Here is a 22,500-nt window from a genome sequence, read left to right on the forward strand (position 1 = left end):
TACATTGTCACTGTTCTCATCTCTCTCGACTTCAGCCCAACTATCGACTCATCATGATCTCGACTACTAGTAACGTGGAGTGCACCTGGTGCCCAGCGGCCTGGTTTCCCTGGACCAGAAACACATACGAGTCCATAGTCATCACCATAACCTTGCCAGTCAGGCCAGTACCTGTATGATCACTCAATTGGATTTGGAGCAATTTGTATGATACTTTGATTTACATGTGTGTGTGTGTGTGTGTGTGTGTGTGTGTGTGTGTGTGTGTGTGTGTGTGTGTGTGTGCATGTGCACGTGCGTGTGTGTGTGTGCGTGTGTGTGTGTGTGTGTGTTCATGTCCATTTGTGTGTGTGTGTGTGTGTGTGTGTGTTTGTGTGTGTGTGTGTGTGTTTGTGTGTGTGTCCATGTCCATGTGTGTGTGTGTGTGTGTGTGTGTGTGTGTGTGTGTGTGTGTGTGTGTGTGTGTCCATGTCCATTTGTGTGTGCGTGTCCATGTCCATTTGTGTGTGTGTGCATGCGTGCGTGTGCGTGTGTGTGTGTGCGTGTGTGTGTGTGTGTGTGCTTGTTAAACTCATAAAACACATTTATCTTCCTACTTTTCACACTTGGCTTCTCCCCCTTCCGTTGTCTTGCCGAGCATCACAATCAACCGCACACTCTGCTCCCATATCATTCTAAATTCACAATCACAATGCAAATACTATGCAAGTCTACTCTGTAAATAACATGCGCATTAATAGACACAACAATCACACACATATACAGAACCAGATGAATGCACAGCAACTAACTACAACTGAGGGATGCGATCACTCATGTTTCACCTCCAGAAATCTGGGAATGTGTCCTCCAATGGCGACTGTGCAACAATAAATTTCTTTGGTTCGTTGAGCAAGCCAACAAAGCTACATAGATATCTATCAAATGACGTACTATTTGTCCTTGTTTGTTAGGCCTGCTGCCTACCTTGCATTGATGTAGTCTGAGCCTTCCATTCCCTCAGTAAATGTGAGTTCCACACGAGTTGATTCGGGTGGTAAAGGAGTGTGACTGTCTCTACAGTTTTTGTAAGCATTCTCGGGAAGCCTACACAGAGTGATGGTACATCAAAAGACGAACACAAATTGTGTATTGTGTAGTCTACTGTATTGTGAGATGCATCCCTCTAATACAATAGTCTAGTGTATTGTGAGATGCATCCCTCCAATACAATAGTCTAATGTATTGTGAAATGCATCCCTCCAATATAATACTCTAGTGTATTGTGAGATGCACCCCTCCAATACAATAGTCGAAAGATGCATCCTTCTAATACAATAGTCTAATGTACTGTGAGATGCATCCCTCTCGTACAATAGCCTAATACGTATCTGCTGGGATTATTACCTTGCTGTTGTAAAGTCATGATTGTATGAGACGTCTCGTATCACAATCTGATCAAAGAGATTTTGTAAACTACCTCCCAACTGCATAACATTGACTCGCTGTCGTAGATTTCCCATACGAGTAGCATGTAAGTCTCCCTCAATTTTTTCTTCTTGAGATATACCCACATGATTATTGCCATAAATGACCATTTCATTTTGTAGCTCCTGCACTGGCTGTAAAGATTCCTTGTCCATACCTTTGTTAGAAATGCTGCTACCAGAAGGAGATCGAGAAGGCTTCCGCTTGCCTAACTGCCGAGGACGATCTTTTGTTAAATGAGACAAAGAAGACTCGGATGCTGACCGCTAACAATGAAGATTGAATTTGACAATGAGCAACAAAAATAGTAGAAACCAATTTTAATGCAATTGAAATATAAGTATAGAAATGACAAGTACCTGCGTAACTGTTGACTGAGCTGGTCTTTGTGTTTGTCTGCTTCCCTGTGTGTTTGTCTGTCCGTCTGTGTGTCTGCTCGTCTGTGTGTCTGTCTGTCTGTGGTCTGTCTGTCTATCTGTCTGTCTGTCTGTCTGCCTGCCTGCCAGTCAATCTGCATGTTGGTTGGTCTGTCTGTCTGTCTGTCTGTGTCTGTCTGTTTACTCAATGGCCATCCACATGTCTATCTGTCTGCCACACGTCTATCTGTCTGTCTGTCTGTCTGCCTGTTAATCAGAACAAGAATAAAAACTGACAATACAAATTTGACTATTAACGTTTTGTCAGATATTCATACACTACTTACAGACAAATTATCAAATGTCTCCACCACAGAGTCCCTTGCATCACTTGAGATGCTATCCGACGACAGCAGTCCATTGACTTTGTCATGTGTCTCTTCATCATACCCACCCTGTCCACCTGTGGCACCTGTGGGCCCAATCACTGTCACAGGATCAGACTGCATGTTACCATCACTTCCAATATTAACAGTCTGTGTGTTCACAAAACTATGACGCTTGTCATCATGGCCATCTATATGCCCAACATCCGACACACAATCTGAATGTCTGTCTGTAATGTGCTCTAGTTGTCTTTCCATGGAATTGACGGACATGGCTGGATTATTGTCTTCACTGCTGTCTACAGACTCAGTGTTGGAGTGACTATAAAGTTGTGCATTGACATCACGATGTTGTCCATTGACTGAGTCTTGTTGGTGATTGACGTGTGATTGAAACATGTGACTGTTGGAAGGAAGACGTGGGACATTGTGATCGGATGTAATAAATGATGTTTCATCTTGTGCTGATTGAACATGCTCTGCTACAATATCAGAAAACATCCAGGATAAGAGTGTGTATTTGGGTGATCACAACGATGATACTAATACAAAGAGATGCATCCCTCCAATACAATAGTATTGAGATGCATCCCTCCAATACAATAGTATTGAGATGCATCCCTCCAATACAATAGTATTGTGAGATGCATCACTCCAATACAATAGTACTGTGAGATGCGTCTCTTCAATACAATAGTACTGTGAGATGCATCCCTTCAATACAATAGTACACTGTGAGATGCATCTCTTTAATACAATAGTACTGTGAGATGCATCTCTTTAATACAATAGTACTGTGAGATGCATCCCTTCAATACAATAGTACTGTGAGATGCATCTCCAATACAATAGGAATGAAAGATGCATCCCTCTACTACAGAGATGCATCCCTCCAATACAATAGTATTAAAAGATGCATCCCTCCAACACGAATTAGTTTGCAAAGCTTGTGCATACTAACATTATGAATAATGATTACAACATGCACAGAAAGTTGATATGCTTGAACTTACTTTTTTGTTCAAATAGTGTGTCATCCTGTCCAACAAGTCGAAGTTTGAGAAACTTGCCTGCAGCCTTCTGTACTGCCCGTTGTCGAGCATCTAAAACATCACCGTCACTATCTAGCTGGCTGTCTGACTGCTGTCTTGCTCCTTGAAATGAAGCCACATCAAGCTCTGCTGCAGATCTACAGTAGAATAAGCAGTAAATTGCCATTAATGTTGCAGTTCATCTGTCAGTTTGTCTGACCATTGTCTAACAATTTCTATTAGTTAATTGCCTTACAACATGAAAAAAGAACTTGAAAATAGAAAAAAATTAATTAAAAAATAGATAATAAAATAATAAAAATAAATAATTAATTAATAAAAATTTAAAATAATAAAAAAATAATAAAAATAAGTAATCAATTAATAAAAATTTAAAAATAGAAAATAAATAAATAAATAATTAATTAGTAAAAATAAAAAATTAGATAAATTAAAATAAAAAACAAAACAATCAATTAATAAAAAAAAAAAATTGAAATAAAATAAATAATAAATAAAATCAATTAATAAAAATTTATAAAATTTAAAAATAAAAAAAATTAAAAAATTAACAAAAATAAAAATAAACACACACACACAATGATTGCATTATTCACAGTATACCCACCTCATATCATGACCTTCCCCTGGAAGAGAATCCATAGTTCTGTGACTTTGATCCCATCCGGGAGCCGACGATCGAAAAATCTACAAACTCTACTCAACACCTCAACTATAAATCGTCTCACACACAACCTACTGTCGTTCCTGACGATAACCTCTCACGAGCATCCAACGGTAATGCATTTCCAGACATAGACATTCTGACCGGACTCGTTTTGACCTTCACCTGCGACAACTCTCCTCCAACTGTCGTAAGATGTGAAGTCTGAAGAGCATCCACAACCTGAGCAAATCAAGCAGATTACGCACAACACTCAATCAGATTGGTTGCTGCACACAAATCAATCGTTTACTTCTTTCATTCCGTCTGGGCTCATTGCCGAGTTGTGAATGTCCAGAACTTTCAGCGTTACATTGTGCTTCGAGAGAACCTCGACAAATCGCCTACCAGAATCATTCGAGAAGTCGTTCTGTAGGACAGAAGACAAGTCTGAGTTACCAAGTATTTTATGTTGTCGTGACGTCTACAGACTGTTGTTGTAACACTCCTAGAGTTTCATATTACTATCTTAACACTTGCACCTTAATTAATTAAATATGGCTTCATTTACTATTGATTGATTAATTACCATCAATAATTTATCACGTAAACAGTAAAAATATAAACTCCGCCTTCATCACGTGACTGCATGTAGGTAACCCACGGTGAGTACAGAAATTAAAAACATTTACCATTAATTAGTTACCTAAACTCCGCCTTCATCACGTGACTCACGTGACTACATGTAGGTAACCTGTGGTGACTCCAGAAACTAAGGATGTAATTTGCAGAGCTAAATAATTCCAAGTGCAGGCAACAGTTTGGAAAGTAAACTAAAGCGCACATTCGTTTCTTTCTGTTAGTAAAGCAACAGCAACGTCAGCATCAAATCAACTGTCTACTAGTGCACCTACACCTATAATATCTAGTAGACCATTTGATGCTTTAAATATCTAATATCTTAGTCTTACTTCAGGGCTGACGGAGCCGCAACAGCAGCAGCAGCCATGGCCGCCCCACTTTTTGAAAACTCGACTTCAGCCAGCAAATGATTGCCACATACTTTTGGTCTAAGGGTAGAGCTGATTAAATAAAATAATATATTTGGTCATCTACCGGATTGCGGCTCTACTAATTTGGTGACTGTTTTGAAGTCTCCTACAACTTCTCTTTCGTTACCTGGCCAAATTGCCCGACCTCTGTGAATGCACATTGTGCGCATACTCACTACTCACGGATGTGTCATGTCATTGTATACTTTGTCGCAATCGAGCATCGAATCAAAGCCAACTCACCCCTAGCTTGCGCTAAGCCACAACCTCTAACGCACGCTAGGCCGCTCCACTTTCAAATTGCTTCCATCGGGCCTGTACTCTCGCTTACAGCCACACCACATTGAATATAACATTTCTTGTTTGATCACTGAAGTCAAGTAATGTTGGGCCAGGTCAGTGTGAGGATGTGAGACTGCCTGGGAACACCTGGTGTTGTAAGCTTTTTATTTTAAAAGTTTTTTTACAATTTTCGTCATTGTCTTTCTTTTATAAAGACGTTAAAAATTAGGTAAGTTTATAAAAATTAAATTATTAATAAATTAATTAATTTACGTTTGCTGTTTGTGTGTATTTGAGTAATTGATCTAAAAGTTGGTTTATATCAATGCGTGCCAGGTCACGTGACCCAATAAAAATGTCAGGTCACGTGACACATTTATTGCTAAATAGTTGGAGTGTGTATCGTTGCCAACCCAATAAAAATGTGTCACGTGACCTGACATACATTGATACCAAACCACCTTTTACATCAATTACTCAAACACAAACAAACAGTAAAACATTAATTAATTAATTATTTATTTAATTAATTTAATCATATCATGCAACATGTTTTCATATTTGAACACCAGTCAAGACCAATACAAACAAGACATGCACCTACACATCATATCATTAATATCAATATCACTATTTCAAACCTCGGCAACAAAAAGACTCTTTAACGACTGATTCTTAGCCAACGCCGCTGCAAGCTGCGATGCACCTTCATCGCCAATATCATTGCCAGACACAACAAGCGTCTCCAACGACTCACTCTCATGCACTGCATTTGCAAGATCGATAGCTCCCTCGTCGCCTATCCGATTGTCAGCCAAACCGAGCGACTTCAGCACCTTGTTGTATTGAAGAGCGTCAGCAAGCTGCTTAGCACCCACATCGGACACGTCGTTTCCACCCAAACCAATCGATTCTAATCGACAACGTGTTCCATTCAGAGTGTCCGCATCAAGTCGTGTTTCGACTTCGTTGTCATTTTCTGGTTGTAGGGAACCTTTGAGAAGGAGAGCGAGATGCTTGATGCCTCGGTCTGTGATGTTGTTCCCTCCTAATGCGAGCCAACGTAGACTCGAGTTTGCAGAGTTTACTTGGAGAGCTTCTGAGATCGCTTTCAGTCCGATGTCTCCAATGTGATTGCAGCCAAGCTGTTAGTAGAACAATATTCATATCAACTAAATACTTATTAGGATATGGTAAATATCACAAACAAAGTTTCAATTACATTTATTGTATATGTGATAATACAACTTTTAGATTGAAAAATATCAAAACGACTAAAATTGGAGAGAGAAAATTGTGTGTAGAAGTCACACACATTCACATGAAGCATGTTTAGCATTTGGGGCATCTTTCCAAACTGAAACATAAAAATTAATAAATCAATAAATAAAAAGGTAACCCATACAAACAAATCAAAATTTCTACCACCAAATTAATTAATAATTAACCATAAATTAATCATTAAAATCAATGCAAAACTAACAATTAATCATAAATTAATTAACAATTAATCATAAATTAATTAACAATAAATCATAAATTAATTAACAATTAATTATTAATTAATTAACAATTAATTATAAATTACTCATTAAAATCAATGCAAAACTGCAAGCTCGTATACTCACTCTATCTGACCAAATACATGCCATCAAATACACATTGCCATCATATAGTTGACATCCCAGGCAAGTATACGAATGAATAGAAAAGATACTGTAGAGACTAAAACACACTGCTTACCCCCAGCCAATCAAGCGTCGAGTTCTGTCTCAGTCCTGCAGCAAGACCTTCCGCTCCGTCGGGAAACAATCGATTGTGCCACAACGACAGCCCCTTGAGAGTACAATTCTCAATCAACGCTTTTCCGATCATCTCGGCTCCTTTATCGCTAATCAAATTATCACTAAACAAAATAAGTTTATTATATATGTGGTCACGTGTTACGCAGTAGGTGGAGCCATTTGTTGAGTTAGTCGGTCATATGTATGTCACGTGACCATGTGACCTAGTGTTTCACACCTCAGGTAACGATGTGTCAGTAGTGTAGGATGATTTTGTGTGTGTAATGTTTTGTACCTGAGTTCCAATGTCATGAGAGTCTGGTTGTGTTTCAATGCGTCTGCCATCGCTATGGCTCCTTCGTCTCCGATGTTGCAGTTTCTGAGAACGAACGTCTGCAAGCGAGTGTGCTGATCGAGTAGAATCTGCCAACAAAAAAACAAAGATAAATATTAAGGGCATAAAAACGTAAATAAAATACGTAAAATACATAAATAATAAAAAATAAAATAAAATACATAAATAATAAAAAATAAAATAAAATACATAAATAATAAAAAATAAAATAAAATACATAAATAATAAAAAATAAAATAAAATACATAAATAATAAAAAATAAAATAAAATACATAAATAATAAAAAATAAAATAAAATACATAAATAATAAAAAATAAAATAAAATACATAAATAATAAAATAAAAAATAAAATACATAAGTAATAAAAAATAAAATAAAATGCATAAATAATAAAAAATAAAATAAAATACATAATTAATATAAAAATAAAATACACAAATACTAAAATACGAGCACCGCCCCTCTCTGCTCATAACGCGCGTTAAAAGGGCTGTGCAAGAGACTAAAGCTTTTACGGCCTTTATGATCATTATTTATTTATGTTTTATTGATATTAATGTGCTGTATTAATATCAATATAACTGCAGAACCTCTACAACAGCAAGACTAGAAAAGTTTTCCAAATATATTTTATCATGTATTTTTGTACACTACTGCTGTAACATCCATTTTGATATGTGTGACTACTGAAGGTGTATAATCAATAAATTATTTGCATAACTAATAAATTAAATGATATTTGCATAATTCTATTTTTTAAATAATGTAATAATTGTACATTAAATAAAATAAATTATGCAACAATTATGTAATAAACTGTGTAATTAATTAAAAAATAAATAATTAATAATGTAATAATTTTTATGTAGATTTCTGATATATTTTTAAATATTGTCCATGTCAATAATACAGCAATCGCAGAAACTCTAAAACTCAGAAACTTGCTACTCTATCATAAGTCAGTTTACTCAGTGAGGCAAACCTCACTGCTGATGATGTAATGATTGTACATCAAATAAAATAAATTATGTAACAATTATGTAATAAACTGTGTAATTAATTAATTATTTTTATTTTTAATTAATTACACATTTTATTATTTATTTAATTAATAATAAATAATAAATAATGTAATAATTACACAATAATTAATATATTAAATTAATTATGTACATAAATCTCTATTAATATTTTCTACCTCTGAAAGAGCTATTGCTCCTTCATTCCCCAACGGATTTCCTCTCCTTGATACGTCACTAGTAGTCTGACGTCACAAAATCATGTAGGCGTGGTCACACAATGGGCGTGGTTACTTACGAAATCAAGCCTTCGCAGCCTGCTGACGTCGTGCGACTGACATATTGCGTTGGAGAGCGTTCTAGCTCCAATGTGCGTGATTGCGCAGTCTCCAAGTCTGAGACTTTTGAGTCTCGTGTTCGTCTGCAGAGCGTCGGACAAGGCAGCGATGCCGCGATCGCCTATCTTGAGTCCTTCGCAGTTGAGTTCAATACAGCGCCTGTCGTTGTCCGCTAGACGATCGACGTTCTCTCTCAGTTTCTTTGATGTTTCTCCGCCCATATTTGGTAGTAATTTGTTGATATCCCGGATAAGACAGACAAAGCCCCGGAAGTAAGTAGAACATGTGACTTTACAAAAGCCCGGCTATTTAATCTTTGTAAACCGGACCTTCGCGCGAGGATTTTTTATTTAGTAATGCGACGATTGGACTAAGACATGAAATACCACTGTCGTTTGACTGTTAGCTTTACAAGTAGCAGTATGCGTACCCTACTCTGTTTTGCATGATTTATCTGTAGTCTCGCGTAGCCAGACCTCTTTCCGCCGCGCCATTTTCGCCCGGATCGAAAGAGGTCTGGCTACGCGAGACTAATCTACCTACTGTAATGCAAATGGTAAACTTTTGGATCTAAGATAAACGCAAACAACAAAAAATAATATATATTTTTAATTAATTAATTGATAACCACATTAATGTTTTTTCAGTTGTAAAACTAATGAAGTCGACGTCCCGTATGTCTACGTTTTATACGGGAACGTGCATGCAACCCTTTACCCAAGACCCAAAATGGTGAAAGCTGTGATATTGGTTGGAAGACTACAGAAAGGTATGTCTGCCTGTTGCATAGACAAAACGACGCATGTATATTGTTCGGTCACGTGACCGTCTAGGAACGCGCTTCCGACCTCTCTCGTTAGAAATCCCCAAACCCCTCTTTCCTATTGCTGGTCAACCAATGATACAACACCATTTCGAGGCGTGCGCTAAGGTTGACGGATTTGATCCTCGATGTGACGTCACTTTTGTTATTTATATACGGGACTTTAGGTACCAGAAATGAAGGAAATCATTTTAATCGGTGGCTACGACAGTGATCAGATGAGACGGTTTGCTCAGAAGATGCAAAAGGAATTTTCAATTCCAGTCAGGTATTTTTAAATTTAATCCACATCTATCAATAGATATCAATGTCACGTGACCTATTAGTACAGGTACAGTGTACAGTAGAATGATTATTTGTAGTCATCGCTGTTTGCATAGATTGGACAGTAATGTGGCCAGTTATTTTGCCTATTGATTGGTTTGTAGAGATACTGTATTGTCTGTCTGTCCATCTGTCTGTCTGTTTGTTTGTCTGTCTGTCTGTCTGTGTCTGTCTGTCTGTCAAAACACGTCTGTCAATTTATCTAAATTCATGCATCTGTCTGTCTGTTTGTCTGTCTGTCTGTCTGGTTGGCTGTCTGCTCGTCCGTCTGTCTATCTGTTTGTGTCAGTTTGTCTGCATGTCTGGCTGTCTGCCCGTCTTTCTGTCTATCTGTTAGTGTCTGTCTGTGTGTCTGTCTGTCAAAACACGTCTGTCAATTTATCTAAATTTGTCTGTCTGTCTATCTGTCTGTCTGTTTGTTTGTCTGTGTTTGTCTGTCTGTCTGTATGTCTGGCTGTCTGCCCATCCGTCTGTCTATCTGTTTGTGTCAGTTTGTCTGCATGTCTGGCTGTCTGCCCGTCTGTCTGTCTATCTGTTAGTGTCTGTCTGTGTGTCTGTCTGTCTGTGTGTCTGTCTGTGTGTCTGTCTGTCTGTCTGTCAAAACACGTCTGTCAATTTATCTAAATCTGTCTGTCTGTCTATCCGTCTGTCTGTTTGTCCATCTGTGTGTTTGTCTGTATGTCTGGCTGTCTGCTCATCCATCTGTCTATCTGTTTGTGTCTGTCTGTCTGTCTGTCTGTCAAAACACGTCTGTCAATTTATCTAAATCCGTCTGTCTGTTCGTCCATCTGTCTGTCTGTCTGTTTGTTTGTCAAAACATGTCGTCTGTCAATTTATCTAAATCCATCTGTCTGTCTCTTTGTCGTTTATCAGTCAGCAAATCTGGAGCCAGACACATATATACTTGATGTTGTAGATATCTTCAAGAGCACGAGTCTCTCGGTACTGCTGGTGGGATATACCATTTTCGAGACCAAATCCTGAGTGGATCTCCGGAGTGTTTCTTTCTGTTCAACTGTGACATCTGCTGCGATTTCCCCTTAGTTGACTTACTGAAATTCCACAGAGAACACACACCAGCTGACGGCATCACTATGATGGGAACAGATGCCAATAGGAAACAAGCAGTGAACTATGGTTGTATAGTGGAAAATAGCGATACTCACGAAGTATGTTGATTGTTCATTATTGATGTAGAGAGACAGGCAGGGAGGTGGGTAGGCAGGTGGCCAGACAAACAGACAAATAGATACACACTCAGCATCATGAGAGCAAAATTTAAATGCGGCTTAGCGCGTGTCAGTGGCGTGGCCAAGTGGCGGTCATTACCCTGTCTGCTTCATTGATATTAACATGTATCTTATAATTTGTTGTCATCATTTTTGAAAGCAGCAGACAAAGAAAGTTAACTAGAATTCTGGCCACGCCCACCGTGGGATAATATATTACTTATTTAATTACCTAGCACCAAGACCGGAAGTGACAGTTTTGTGACTCAGACCAAAGCTATGTTGCATCCTGTGGCCCTGACACTGAAACAACACAAGCAGAGATGCACACGTTGGGTGGGTTAGTGTTAGCTGCAATTGATTACTGGAATTACGATGTTCTGACGTATATAGCCACGCCCCTTTAAGGGGCGTGGCTAGCGACACTAGTTCTGACGTATGAAAGTGTGTTGTTACGTGCAGGTCAAACATTATGTTGAGAAACCAGAGACGTTTGTAAGCAGCATCATTAACACAGGAGTATACATCCTCTCGCCCAATGCGTTTGCTCACATGAGCACAGTCTTCAGACAAAACTATGAAGGAAAGTAAGTGGAACCACACGAAATGGCCAGCCAATTAATAAAAATGCATGCACATATGCAAGATTGAGACGATCCAATATGTAAATTGAAATGACCCAGAATGGATAGACTTAAATTAATTATTTATTTTTTATTAATTAAAAAATTATAATTTTTAAATGTTGATAATATTAGATGTCCTTATATGTAAAGCTTCTGTAATAGCATGCGTGCACGCACACACACACACACGCACACACACACACACACACACACATACACACACACACACACACACACACACACACACACACACACACACACACACACACACTAACACATGCACACACACACACACACACACATGCACACACACACACACACACACACACACACACACACACACATGCACACACACACACACACACACTAACAATAATAAATCATTTTTAATTTTTTTTATTTTAATTTTTTAATTTTTAAGTTTTTATTTCTTATTGTATTATAATATTTAGTACATAAATTTATTACTTAGTTATTGGACTAATTAATTGGATTAATTTAATTAATTAAATTAATAGACTAATAATTGAAAAATAAAATTTTTATAATTATAATTGCATTTATAGTTTAATAATTAAATTATTAATTAATTAATTATTTTTAAATACATAATTAATTAAGTTAAATAAAATAATTAAAAATTCAAGTAAATATAAATGTATTTATTAAGACTAATATGCACATCTGTGTGTGTGCGTGTGTATGTGTGTGTGTGTTTATTACTGTAGTTACAGAGACAGACCAATGAGTCCAGTGAGAGACAGTATCAGTTTGGAGCAAGACATCATCTCTCCACTGGCTGGAACAGGAAAGATATTTGTCTATAAAACATCGAGATTCTGGTCGCAGATCAAAACTGCAGGGTGAGGACTCTGTAAATTATTTATATCAAATTTGATGCTTTGATATAAAATGTTGATTTTGTTTAGGTCTGCTATCTATGCCAATCGATTGTATTTGGGACTTTTCAGACAGACCTGTCCTGAGAGGTTGACAGTTAACGAGGCAGACCAGCCAACAATTATTGGTCAGTCTAAAGCAAATGGTGTGTGTGTGTGTGTGTGTGTGTGTGTGTGTGTGTGTGCGCGCGCGTGTGTGTATGTGTGTGTGTGTGCGTGTGTGTGTGTGTGTGTGTGTGTGTGTGTGTGTGTGTGTGTGTGTGTGTGTGTGTGTGTGTTATCATTTCTGATCTTAATTAATATGCAGGAGATGTAAGAATACACCCTACAGCTGATATCAATCCAACAGCAATGGTTAGCATATAAAGATAATTGGAAATAGATACGCTTACATGTAGCTAGACTAAGACAGACAAACAGACAGACAATCAAACAGACAGATAGACAGACAATATATGACCTTGATGTAGCTATGGCTCATCCTTTCAGCCAAGACACTTTAAAGCTGGCAGCTTTAGAGGAAGGTTTTGCTGCAGCAAGAAGAGAGGAAAGGAAGATGATCAAATATGAAAAACAACAACTTACTGGCAATACATCAAGCCTCAATTTCACTCCTCTAGTATTTGAACATTTTGGAACATGGGGATCAGAAGATACCAACTATCTAAACAAACTAGCCAGAAGATCAAGGGACATTGAAGGCTATACAAATGAAGCTGACTTTAGAGGGTTTTTTTTGGAGGAAAAAATTCTCAATAATATTACAACGATGTAACGCTAAAGTCATCCTCCACAAGCTGACACGTGTCTTCCCTGGAGAAGTAGATGAGAACATACACAATAGGGACTATCAAAGTAGTTTGCATTAAACTAAAGCTGAACTCAGTAGATTGCTTGTATTTAGTGTTAGAAATGTAATGTAGAGTTTGTGTTTCAATAAATGAAATTGACAGACAGACAATCAAACAGACAGACAGACAGACAGACAGACTGACAGGCAGGCAGACAGACAGACAGACAGACAGGCAGACAGACTGACAGGCAGGCAGACAGACTGACAGGCAGACAGACAGGCAGACAGACAGACAAATAAACACTCAATAAATTAGCAACATTTAGTACCATTCCTTTTATTGTTTGATGCAGTTGGGGCCAAATGTGTACGTTGGCCCAGGAGTTGTCATCAGGGCTGGAGCTCGAGTGAAAGAGTCAATCATCCTCGACAGTGCCGAACTAATGGTTAAGACAATCTACTGTTTTCTCACCTTGTAGGCTTTCACAATTTGTATTATGCTAGGATCACTGCTGTGTGCTGCACAGCATTGTTGGCTGGCATTCTGTGGTGGGCGAGTGGGCCAGGGTAGAAGGCTTTCCCTGTGATCCGAATCCCAATGATCCACTTGCACGAGTCAACAGTGACACGGTGTTCAACGACGAAGGTCGTCTTAACCCATCCATCACAATCCTAGGTTGGAACGTGAACACACAAAGTTAACATTAATTAATAAAATATAATTTGTAGTATAGTAATTGATAGTAATGTGTTGGAATGTGAACACACATAATTAACATTAATTAATAAAATATAAATTAGTTGTATAGTAATTGATATTAATGTTTGATAAGTGAACACACATAATTAACATTAATTAATTAAATAGTAATTTGTATTATGGTAATTAATATTAATGTTTGGACTGTGAACACACATAATTACCATTAATTAATAAAATATAAATTTGTAGTATAGTAATTGATATTAATGTTTGCTAAGTGAACAGAGTTGACTAATTAAATATAAATTTATAGTATAGTATTTGATATTAATGTTTGGTAAGTGAACAGAGTTAATATTAATTAATATAATATAAAATTGTAGTATAGTAATTGACATTAATGTTTAGTATGTCATCATATGTTGTTGTTTGATTGTAGGAAAGAGTGTGTTTATTCCACCAGAAGTGATTGTTCTCAATTCAATTGTCCTGCCACACAAGGAACTATCGGGCAGCTACAAGAATCAGATTATATTGTAACTGTCTGCTGCAGTAGCTCACATAGTCAAGAGAGACATCAAGTTGGAGTTCTTTTCTACATTTGCCACCTTGTAGTTGGTTGAATAAAATTGAATTCAATCAAGGTGTTTGATGCACCATTCCAAGCATGCACCTTCCTCACAAATGCTGTCTTCCACTTAGGGATTTTGTGTGGCACAAATGTGACTTAAACATTAATTAATTAATTAATTAATTAAACACATTGAGTTAACATTAATTAATAAAATATAAATTATTTTATTTAGAAACTTAGTGGCACAAATGATTTCAAACATTAATTAGTTAATTAATTAATTAAACAGAGTTAACATTAATTAATATTAATACAATAAATTATATTTATTTAGAGATTTCTTTGTGTGGCACAAATGATTCAAACATTAATTAATTAAACATAGAGTTAACATTAATTAATATTAATACAATAAATTATATTTATTTAGGGATTTCTTTGTGTGGCACAAATGATTTAAACATTTATTAATAAATTAAATACATTGAGTTAACATTAATTAATAAAATATAAATTAATTTGTTTAGGAATTTTTTGTGTGGCACAAATAATTTTTTAAACACTAATTAATTAATTAATTAAACATAGAGTTAACATTAATTAATATCAATACAATACATTATACTTATTTAGGGATTTCTTTGTGTGGCACAAACTATGACTCGGACATTAATTTCAATTTATCAAAGTCTGCTCAAATTTTGTGATCACTTTAGTAAATTAATGTCTTCTCATCAATCCAAGGAAAGTATCCATCAACAGTCTTTACTGTCAACCATTAAAACTTTTGAAACACTAGTGGTATTCTCTTGTTCCCATGGAGACTCGGAGGTGATCATATTGTGATGAGAATTTCAATTTCTGCTCGTGTGTTGATATTAACTTAGTAGCATATAAAGCTTCTGGAAACTATAAGTAAAGTGATGCAGCTGTGTTTATTATGGCATCAGTCTCATGGTGCTTGAGCCAGTAAAGTGAGCGTCTTGCCAAACTCGGGCGGAGCTTTACCATCAATTGGCTCCTCGGCTACAACATCATCTTTTATGTTAATAAATCCAAGTTGTTCAATGCATTCAATGAGAGATTCTCTTGTTAATTGAAATCCTTTATAGCCAACCTTGAGTCCATCCCATTTTCCGAGCTCACATTCCAAGATTTCTGAGAGTATGAGAAAACCGCCCGGTTTGAGAAATTTGACCAGCCTTCCAACTGCTGCTCTGAATTCGTCCACAGACATGCACACAGTGTGACATGTAAAATGTGTAGATATAATGTCGAATAATCCGGGACTGTCCATTTCAATGGGCGTGTCAGTGTTGAGATCTCCCGGATAAATTCCACTTATTAGTTGCCGCAGCGCGTTTTCTCTTTGCGAAACCTCGTCTCCTTCACCCAGTTTTTCGATTGACATCACTGCGTACTGAAACAGTGTGGTAATATGGTGATTGGCCTGACCATTCTTCCATTTTGAGAGAAAGTCACGTGACCTGACATCATACTCCGAAATCACGATTTCTCGGCAATAAGGAACGGCGCCGATAAGACTGTAGACACTAGGGCCACTACCGTATTCCAGTACACGTGCATCTTTGAGGCCAATGAGTTGGTAGTAGTCGTGAATGATCTTCATCCGGGACTTCAAAGAAGGAACTTCGAATGGATCAGCCGTTGACGGGTCAAGACTGCAGTACTGACTGCAGTAAGCTTCGACATCAAACATATTTTCTGATCCATCCGTTTCGCGAATTACTTCTTGTGTTCCACCGACATCATCAACACATCCGGCCATTGCAGCCCTCGGAGACCCACAACCTCACGCAGTTTCCCACTCAATCTTTCAGTATAGACATCATGTATACATACTTGTGGCAAAAGTGCAGTCTTAGTAAACAAGTCAAAACAAGATGTAGAGCAATTTGAAAGTCGAATTGTTCAAACTGAAATTTGCTGTGAGACACAACAAGACGTGATACTTAATTGACTGTCTATACTCTCTCAATCTACTAAGGCATTCGAATCAAAAACTATTGACAATCAACAGTGTCAACTGCCTTCATTAGTTAATCCGTTTTAATCACTTGAGTGTATCATTAAAATACATCATTGAAAATCTCAATAAATAAAGAACTAACTTAACGTCTCTGGCGTTTCTCGTGTCGTAATCGTCCGACCATCTCACACCATCGACAGTACACAGGCACGGAGCAATACAACTCATGAAGTCTCTTCATAGCCGAGATGTCCCATTTAAAATAAGACGCATACAGTTGAGGATTGGCATCCACACTAACAATGTGTTGAATTAATTCTTCAGTATTCTTAAAATCTGCCGCATTGATGAACGAACCCCCAGGAACGAAAGTCTTAATGTCTGGAGCACCATGATAGATAGGGATAACTCCGGTGTGCAAGCAGCTGTAGATCTTTTCGGTGACGTATTCTTCAAGGTTGTTGCTTTCGTATGCCATTCCAAATTTGAAATTCTTGAAGACGTCCAGCTTCATTTGATGCCAGTTGGGGTTAAGGAAACGTGTCTGAGTGACGTTCATGTTGTTCTCACATTTTCCGAATGACGACACGTTTAGGGATTTCATCATTGCCCGGAGGACAGTCAGACGATCATTAGGAACGGTCATGCAGTTTGATATCATGGCTACGAGTCCGTGCCGATTGACAGGCGGTTTGATTTGATTGGCTTCAAAACGCGTAATGAGGGAGTCAATAATGTCAATACCATCAAAGTCTCCACATCCATACAACATGGGGAGATCGCTCTTAATACTAAAACGTACAATAATACACAAACTAAGATATGCTGACGTTATGACTGACTGACTGACAGACAGACAGACAGACAGACAGACAGACCAAAGACAAACAGACATACAAACATACAGACAGACAGACAGACAGGTAGGCTAGTAGCCAGTCTCTAAGCTCACCTATATCCAATTTTGAAGTCAAATTTACTCGTAATTTCTGGATCTCGCCACTCTGGCTCTTTCTCACCCTCCATGTTCAGCACAAACACAACCTGCTTATCATGGTATCGCTTCAATTGCTCCCGAAATCTCAGAGGAACAAATCGATTAAGCAGCAGCCCATCAGCCGTTTCACGCTCAATTTCATTGTGAGTCATTCTGCATCGAACAGTGGGACAGGAAGGAGACTCTTTTTCCCACCTAGTTGCTGAGTTGTCATAGATATAGTCCATAGCACTAATTTCAAGCCATATATGAGATGCTAATAAAGTTTGATATCAATTTTTATAACATGCTGTCAATTGGTCCATAAATTGCATTTATAAGTACAAAAGATGGTTAAATAAATGATTAATATCAATAACTAAACGTAATCTTAATGTTTTTTCTGTGAGTTTATTATGATGGCAATTAGTAGTGTGTATGCCTTTGGGCGCTGTACACATACCATCCAAGTAGGAAACAAAATGTTAGTCTTGCAGTAACTACCGACAACTACAGCTGTACACCATGGACATCACCTCTCTTGATTTCCTACCAAAATCAATAATCTCCCAATAAACTATCCTATAGGATTAAAGTTAAACTAATTGATAACAATGCCATCTGCTCTACATTCATAGTTAGTTTGATTAAAACACAAGAAATTAAATAAACATGCTCAGTGCCTGAACTGGTTGATGAAAATCACAATTGGTTCAGATCTGTTCCACTCGGTCACGCCCCCGCCTCCTCCTATCACGGCAACGGGCTCGTCATTCACATTCTTTGATGAGGAGATGTTGGTAGGCAATCGCAACATCTCTCGTCTCTTTAAGCCCCTATAACCTCCTACGAACACCAATACAAAGACGTCAAACGCTCATGTTGTTTCACAGCCGTCCCCAAACACAGATCCGAGAAAATGTTGACCTGAATGAATTGTTTTGTCACTTTTTGTACTTCTTTGAGCATATTTATATGCCACGAGAATTGCTAGGAGTGATGCGATACAAAATACTGCTAACTTCCTCCGCACTGAGACTCTCATGACGGACCTCACGCCGTACGGCGCCTTGATGTCCCGACTTTCGCGCGCTCTCTTCTTTGTGCGCTTCAGACGTTTGGCCACGCGAGGCTAGCTCTGCCGTCTAGAGAGCCTTTTACGCTACAGTAAATCTATACGATTGAAAAATGCTCACGTTTCTTAGAACAATAAATTGCTAGTGATACCTCGGTCTTTCAAACCCGTGTAGCGCTAATTAAAATTGTGCATACCATGGCCATTGGGGTGATAATCAGGTGATGCCAAAAGGCGGAGCTTGCATTCTAGTGCAGTCTGAAAAAACCTAGAAATCAGAGGACAGGCGAGCGTGTAACGTTCCAGATACGCTCATCTGTAGAGATAATAATTGATCTCGGCCTGTGGTAGCATTTCCCGCGGAGAAAGTTGTGTAGTTGTAGGCAAAAGGCGTGCACCTACCCGAACTACTTCCGGTATTAGGATGTATGTATAGCTAAGGAATTTCGTTGCCTTGATTCCACGTGCTGACGAGGGGTGACGGTATGGTTGTGTTCACGATTGTTGGAGTCGTTGTTGCTGTGCTGGTTGCGACAGTTGGCGTCTTAGCTCTTCTTCTTTCCAACAAAAGGCGACGCTATGCGCATCTTCCGAGTCCACCTTTGGTCAGTTTTTGGTTGGGTCATGTCGCTTTGCTCGAGGAGAAGGTTAGATCCGGTGGGTTTTCTGAGGACCTTACGGTTGAGCTCGCGAAGAAATACGGACCCGTTTTTGTTATGTGGCTTGCACACCTTGGCCGTGTTGTGGTGTCTGACCCTAAAGCTGCACGGCAAATCCTGAGCGACCCTGATGCCTTGAAACCACAGCTACTCTTTCGTTCTCTGAAGTATACTTATGGTAACAGGTTCCTAGGGGGCTTCCAGGCATCGCAGAGTGATATGGACAAATGGCGGAGACGTCACAAGATTGTTGGGCCGTTCTTTAGTAGGAAGAATACTACAGACTTGTTGGGACCATTTAATCAGACTTTAGACAAGTTCATAGCGTACATCGACAAAGCGGCTGAGACGGGGGAATTTGTACCGATGAAAGTAACGTTTCCTTCTCTAACGTCGGCAGTTATTGCTACGGTTGCTGTCGGTGAAGAAATTACAAAACTAGAGGAACTCTTTCCTCTCACTCGTGCTCTGGACGACGTTCTGGATTGTGCCTATCAACAGATGGAAAATCCATTGTCTGAGTATTTGCCCACTTACAGAAATGTGTGGCAACGAGCAAGAAAGAGCTGCAACTTTCTCAGAGAAACCGGGAAGAGGTGGATTGTGAGGAGACAGAAGGAGATCCTGGAAGGTGCCGAGTATGGGAATGATCTGTTGAGTCTAGTGCTGAAGGCTACAGCTACAAACGGAGAATACAGTCTAGAAGAGCTCATTGACACGGTTGTTGATGCCTTTTTTGGAGGCCACAAGACAACTTCCCTTACACTTACTTTTGCTCTAAAGGAGATCCTTACACATCCAGAAGTTAAAGATAGACTTGTGAAGGAGGTCGATGAAGTGCTTGAAGGCAAACAGTTTGTATCACCGACTCACCTCACATCCCTGAAGTACCTCAATTGTGTCTTGAAAGAGACCCTTAGACGACATCCAGTACTTACTGGTGGACAGCGAACATTCAAGTCTGACTTCACAGCTGCTGGACACAAAATACCTGCTGATTCATGGATTGAATTGAGTTTCTACACGATGCATCTTGATGACAAAAATTGGCCAAATCCTAAAAAATTTGATCCTGAACGATTTGCTTCTCTCACTGGTGAGGATGGAGGTTTGCCGTATTTTCCATTTGGTGGTGGCGTGCGCATGTGTACTGGACGGTTATTTGCAGACCAGGAGATGAAAATGGCCATGTCTCGTCTCTTCCAAAAGTTCACTATCGAATTGGAGCAAGGAGGCAAGGATGATAACAAATACAGAGAATATTTGCTTCTTTGCCCTACAGACCCCATCAACTGCAAGTTCACAAGAAGACAAGAAAAGTGAAAATGACTTGTTCTGATCTATCAACACAATCAACAAAAGTACTGTGATCCTGATGTATCTGTCCTTGTCTGAAATACATGTTTACTGTTTGTTGTATCCATCATGCATGTTTGATTACACATTGCAAGAAACCTCTAGACTAGTTAAACGTTACCCAACAGTGGTTGTACCACTGATACTGGAATCAGACTGTGTGCATGCCTTACCAGACTTAGTGGCAATAGAATAGATCAACTGATGAGCACAAATATAGTACATAGAGCTGGACATCGGTGTCAATCTCTCTCAGTTAGTTAGGTATTCACTCCACCTCCATGCGCTGCCCGCATGTCAACAGCAACTGATTACACAACACAACACAGCACAACATACACGGATAGTACATTTTACTACTGACTCCAACTGAGTACTGCAAATGCATGTAAAATCGACAACAGACTACAAATATTCAACTAGTACTAAAAGGTCGTCCACACTTTCTACATCACTAACTATTTCTAAATAGACGACTCACCCCTTTGTTTCACAACTACAAATATCTCTACGGTTGCATGATACAAACCAGGCAGTTACTGTAGATATCTCATCTTCCTACATCAACTAAACAGTCACTCATTATCGTTCGCTATTATCATACTCAAGTGACTCGTATAGAACGTTTTTCGATTCGTTTACTTCACTTGATTTCCTGTAGAACAACGAACATAAGACAAACTGCATTCTGAGTACGACAGTTACTTACATTGTCTCCATGGAGACATACAGTATATTTTCATGTTTTCTTGCCGATAGACTAAAAATGGTCAGACATGATGGAGTTGATTGTAAGCACAATGTGATGTATCTAAACCTGTCAGCACGGTCTTGACCGTGATACAGTGGATTGACATTGAGTGGGTCCTGACTGCCATACATTGGATTGGCACTCAGAGACATCGGTGACGGAGACAGCTGCAAACAACAAACAATGTAACACACTGTTTTCTACTCTAGATTCGTAGCTTATCTTAATGCATGATTAATTGATGTCGAATACATAACGAATCGACTCTATTGTAACCCACTTCTTAAGCTTTCACATGCTTGAAGCTCTAGCTACTACATGTGTTGTTGTTTTGTTATTGTTGTGTGTGTGTGTGTGTGTGTGTGTGTGTGTGTGTGTGTGTGTGTGTGTGTGTGTGTGTTGTGTGTGTGTTGTGTGTGTGTGTGTGTGTGTGTGTGTGTGTGTGTGTGTGTGTGTGTGTGTGTGTGTGTGTGTGTGTGTGTGTCTGTCTGTCAATACATATATTTTCAAACATTGAACTATTATACACCAACTAAGCAAAGCAACTAAATACTAGCCAAGCCAATAGGGCTTGGTTCTACCTACAACTATTAGTCTGTCTGTCTGTCTGTCTGTGTGTTGTTGTTGTTGTTGTTGTTGTTGGTGTGTGTGTGTGTGTGTCTGTCTGTCTGTCTGTCTGTCTGTCTGTCTGTCTGTCAGTGTGTGTGTGTGTGTGTGTGTGTGTGTGTGTGTGTGTGTGTGTGTGTGTGTGTGTGTGTGTGTGTGTGTGTGTGTGTGTGTGTGTGTGTGTGTGTGTGTGTGTGTGTGTGTGTGTGTGTGTGTGTGTGTGTGTGTGTGTGTGTGTGTGTGTGTGTGTGTGTGTGTGTGTGTGTGTGTGTGTATCCTTGCATGTGCACACGCGTGTTCAATAACCTTGTCTCTTGCAGCATAGCTTAACGGGCTGATATACATGCCACTGGCAGTGTACCAATCTCCACCGTCTCCA

General features: G+C 38.7%; 7 protein-coding genes across 7 annotated transcripts in view; 2 read left to right on the forward strand and 5 right to left on the reverse strand.

The window, feature by feature from the left end:
- LOC134193834 (tyrosine-protein phosphatase non-receptor type 11-like) overlaps positions 1-17 on the reverse strand; it is a 2,318-nt gene extending 2,301 nt beyond the window's left edge. Inside the window, exon 1 of the mRNA XM_062662678.1 lies at positions 1-17. This exon is cut by the window's left edge and continues 106 nt beyond it. Within this exon, the coding sequence (XP_062518662.1) occupies positions 1-5 (5 nt within the window). The 5' untranslated portion in view covers positions 6-17.
- LOC134193751 (uncharacterized) lies at positions 6-8,958 on the reverse strand (the record flags this gene model as incomplete). The annotated part of the gene is made up of 15 exons (XM_062662585.1): positions 8,698-8,958; positions 8,579-8,644; positions 7,318-7,445; positions 6,982-7,144; positions 5,880-6,383; positions 4,218-4,334; positions 4,001-4,147; positions 3,869-3,948; positions 3,223-3,398; positions 2,171-2,691; positions 1,387-1,733; positions 967-1,086; positions 825-905; positions 597-674; positions 6-171 (listed from the first exon to the last, which is right to left on the reverse strand). Coding segments are annotated over exons 1-15 (2,955 nt in total), but the record flags the coding sequence as incomplete, so codon positions are not given.
- A 483-nt stretch (positions 8,959-9,441) lies between these two features.
- LOC134193794 (mannose-1-phosphate guanyltransferase alpha-B-like) lies at positions 9,442-14,837 on the forward strand. Its single transcript, XM_062662628.1, has 11 exons — positions 9,442-9,506; positions 9,571-9,668; positions 9,728-9,828; positions 10,801-11,053; positions 11,576-11,700; positions 12,468-12,602; positions 12,669-12,766; positions 12,946-12,992; positions 13,785-13,877; positions 13,936-14,107; positions 14,574-14,837. Exons 1-11 carry the CDS (start codon positions 9,467-9,469, stop codon positions 14,672-14,674), a joined length of 1,263 nt encoding a protein of 420 aa, XP_062518612.1. The 5' UTR covers positions 9,442-9,466; the 3' UTR covers positions 14,675-14,837.
- Positions 14,838-15,375: 538 nt separating this feature from the next.
- On the reverse strand, positions 15,376-16,504 carry LOC134194095 (indolethylamine N-methyltransferase-like). Its single transcript, XM_062662999.1, has one exon. It carries the CDS (start codon positions 16,495-16,497, stop codon positions 15,661-15,663), a length of 837 nt encoding a protein of 278 aa, XP_062518983.1. The 5' UTR covers positions 16,498-16,504; the 3' UTR covers positions 15,376-15,660.
- A 77-nt stretch (positions 16,505-16,581) lies between these two features.
- Positions 16,582-18,749, reverse strand: LOC134193949 (uncharacterized). Its single transcript, XM_062662821.1, has 4 exons — positions 18,602-18,749; positions 18,358-18,520; positions 17,651-17,926; positions 16,582-17,489 (listed from the first exon to the last, which is right to left on the reverse strand). The coding sequence occupies exons 1-4, from the start codon at positions 18,717-18,719 to the stop codon at positions 16,841-16,843; spliced, it is 1,206 nt and encodes a 401-aa protein (XP_062518805.1). The 5' UTR covers positions 18,720-18,749; the 3' UTR covers positions 16,582-16,840.
- A 470-nt stretch (positions 18,750-19,219) lies between these two features.
- Positions 19,220-20,993, forward strand: LOC134193806 (cholesterol 24-hydroxylase-like). Its single transcript, XM_062662645.1, has one exon. The coding sequence runs from the start codon at positions 19,235-19,237 to the stop codon at positions 20,729-20,731; it is 1,497 nt and encodes a 498-aa protein (XP_062518629.1). The 5' UTR covers positions 19,220-19,234; the 3' UTR covers positions 20,732-20,993.
- A 107-nt stretch (positions 20,994-21,100) lies between these two features.
- The window catches only part of LOC134193819 (epidermal growth factor receptor-like), a 20,343-nt gene continuing 18,943 nt past the window's right edge, over positions 21,101-22,500 (reverse strand). The window contains exons 21-24 of the mRNA XM_062662659.1: positions 22,428-22,500; positions 21,582-21,682; positions 21,474-21,524; positions 21,101-21,419 (exon numbers count right to left, since the gene is read on the reverse strand). The exon at positions 22,428-22,500 is cut by the window's right edge and continues 131 nt beyond it. Of these exons, the coding sequence (XP_062518643.1) occupies positions 21,347-21,419; positions 21,474-21,524; positions 21,582-21,682; positions 22,428-22,500 (298 nt within the window). The 3' untranslated portion in view covers positions 21,101-21,346. The remainder of the gene's footprint in view (positions 21,420-21,473; positions 21,525-21,581; positions 21,683-22,427) is intronic.

Source organism: Corticium candelabrum, chromosome 18 (assembly GCF_963422355.1).
Source record: "Corticium candelabrum chromosome 18, ooCorCand1.1, whole genome shotgun sequence".
NCBI classification, from domain to species: Eukaryota; Metazoa; Porifera; class Homoscleromorpha; order Homosclerophorida; family Plakinidae; genus Corticium; species Corticium candelabrum.

Excerpts from the sequence above, each read along its gene's own strand:
- LOC134193794 (XM_062662628.1), top strand. The coding sequence starts at position 9,467 with ATGGTGAAAGCTGTGATATTGGTTGGAAGACTACAGAAAG. Across the intron at positions 12,767-12,945 it reads AGACCAGCCAACAATTATTG|GAGATGTAAGAATACACCCT; the intron begins GTCAGTCTAAAG and ends ATTAATATGCAG. Across the intron at positions 12,993-13,784 it reads ATATCAATCCAACAGCAATG|TTGGGGCCAAATGTGTACGT; the intron begins GTTAGCATATAA and ends TGTTTGATGCAG.
- LOC134194095 (XM_062662999.1), bottom strand. The coding sequence starts at position 16,497 with ATGGCCGGATGTGTTGATGATGTCGGTGGAACACAAGAAGTAATTCGC.
- LOC134193949 (XM_062662821.1), bottom strand. The coding sequence starts at position 18,719 with ATGAGAGTCTCAGTGCGGAGGAAGTTAGCAGTATTTTGTATCGCATCA. Across the intron at positions 18,521-18,601 it reads TGACAAAACAATTCATTCAG|GAGGTTATAGGGGCTTAAAG; the intron begins GTCAACATTTTC and ends TGGTGTTCGTAG. Across the intron at positions 17,490-17,650 it reads GACTTCAAAATTGGATATAG|TATTAAGAGCGATCTCCCCA; the intron begins GTGAGCTTAGAG and ends TGTACGTTTTAG.
- LOC134193806 (XM_062662645.1), top strand. The coding sequence starts at position 19,235 with ATGGTTGTGTTCACGATTGTTGGAGTCGTTGTTGCTGTGCTGGTTGCG.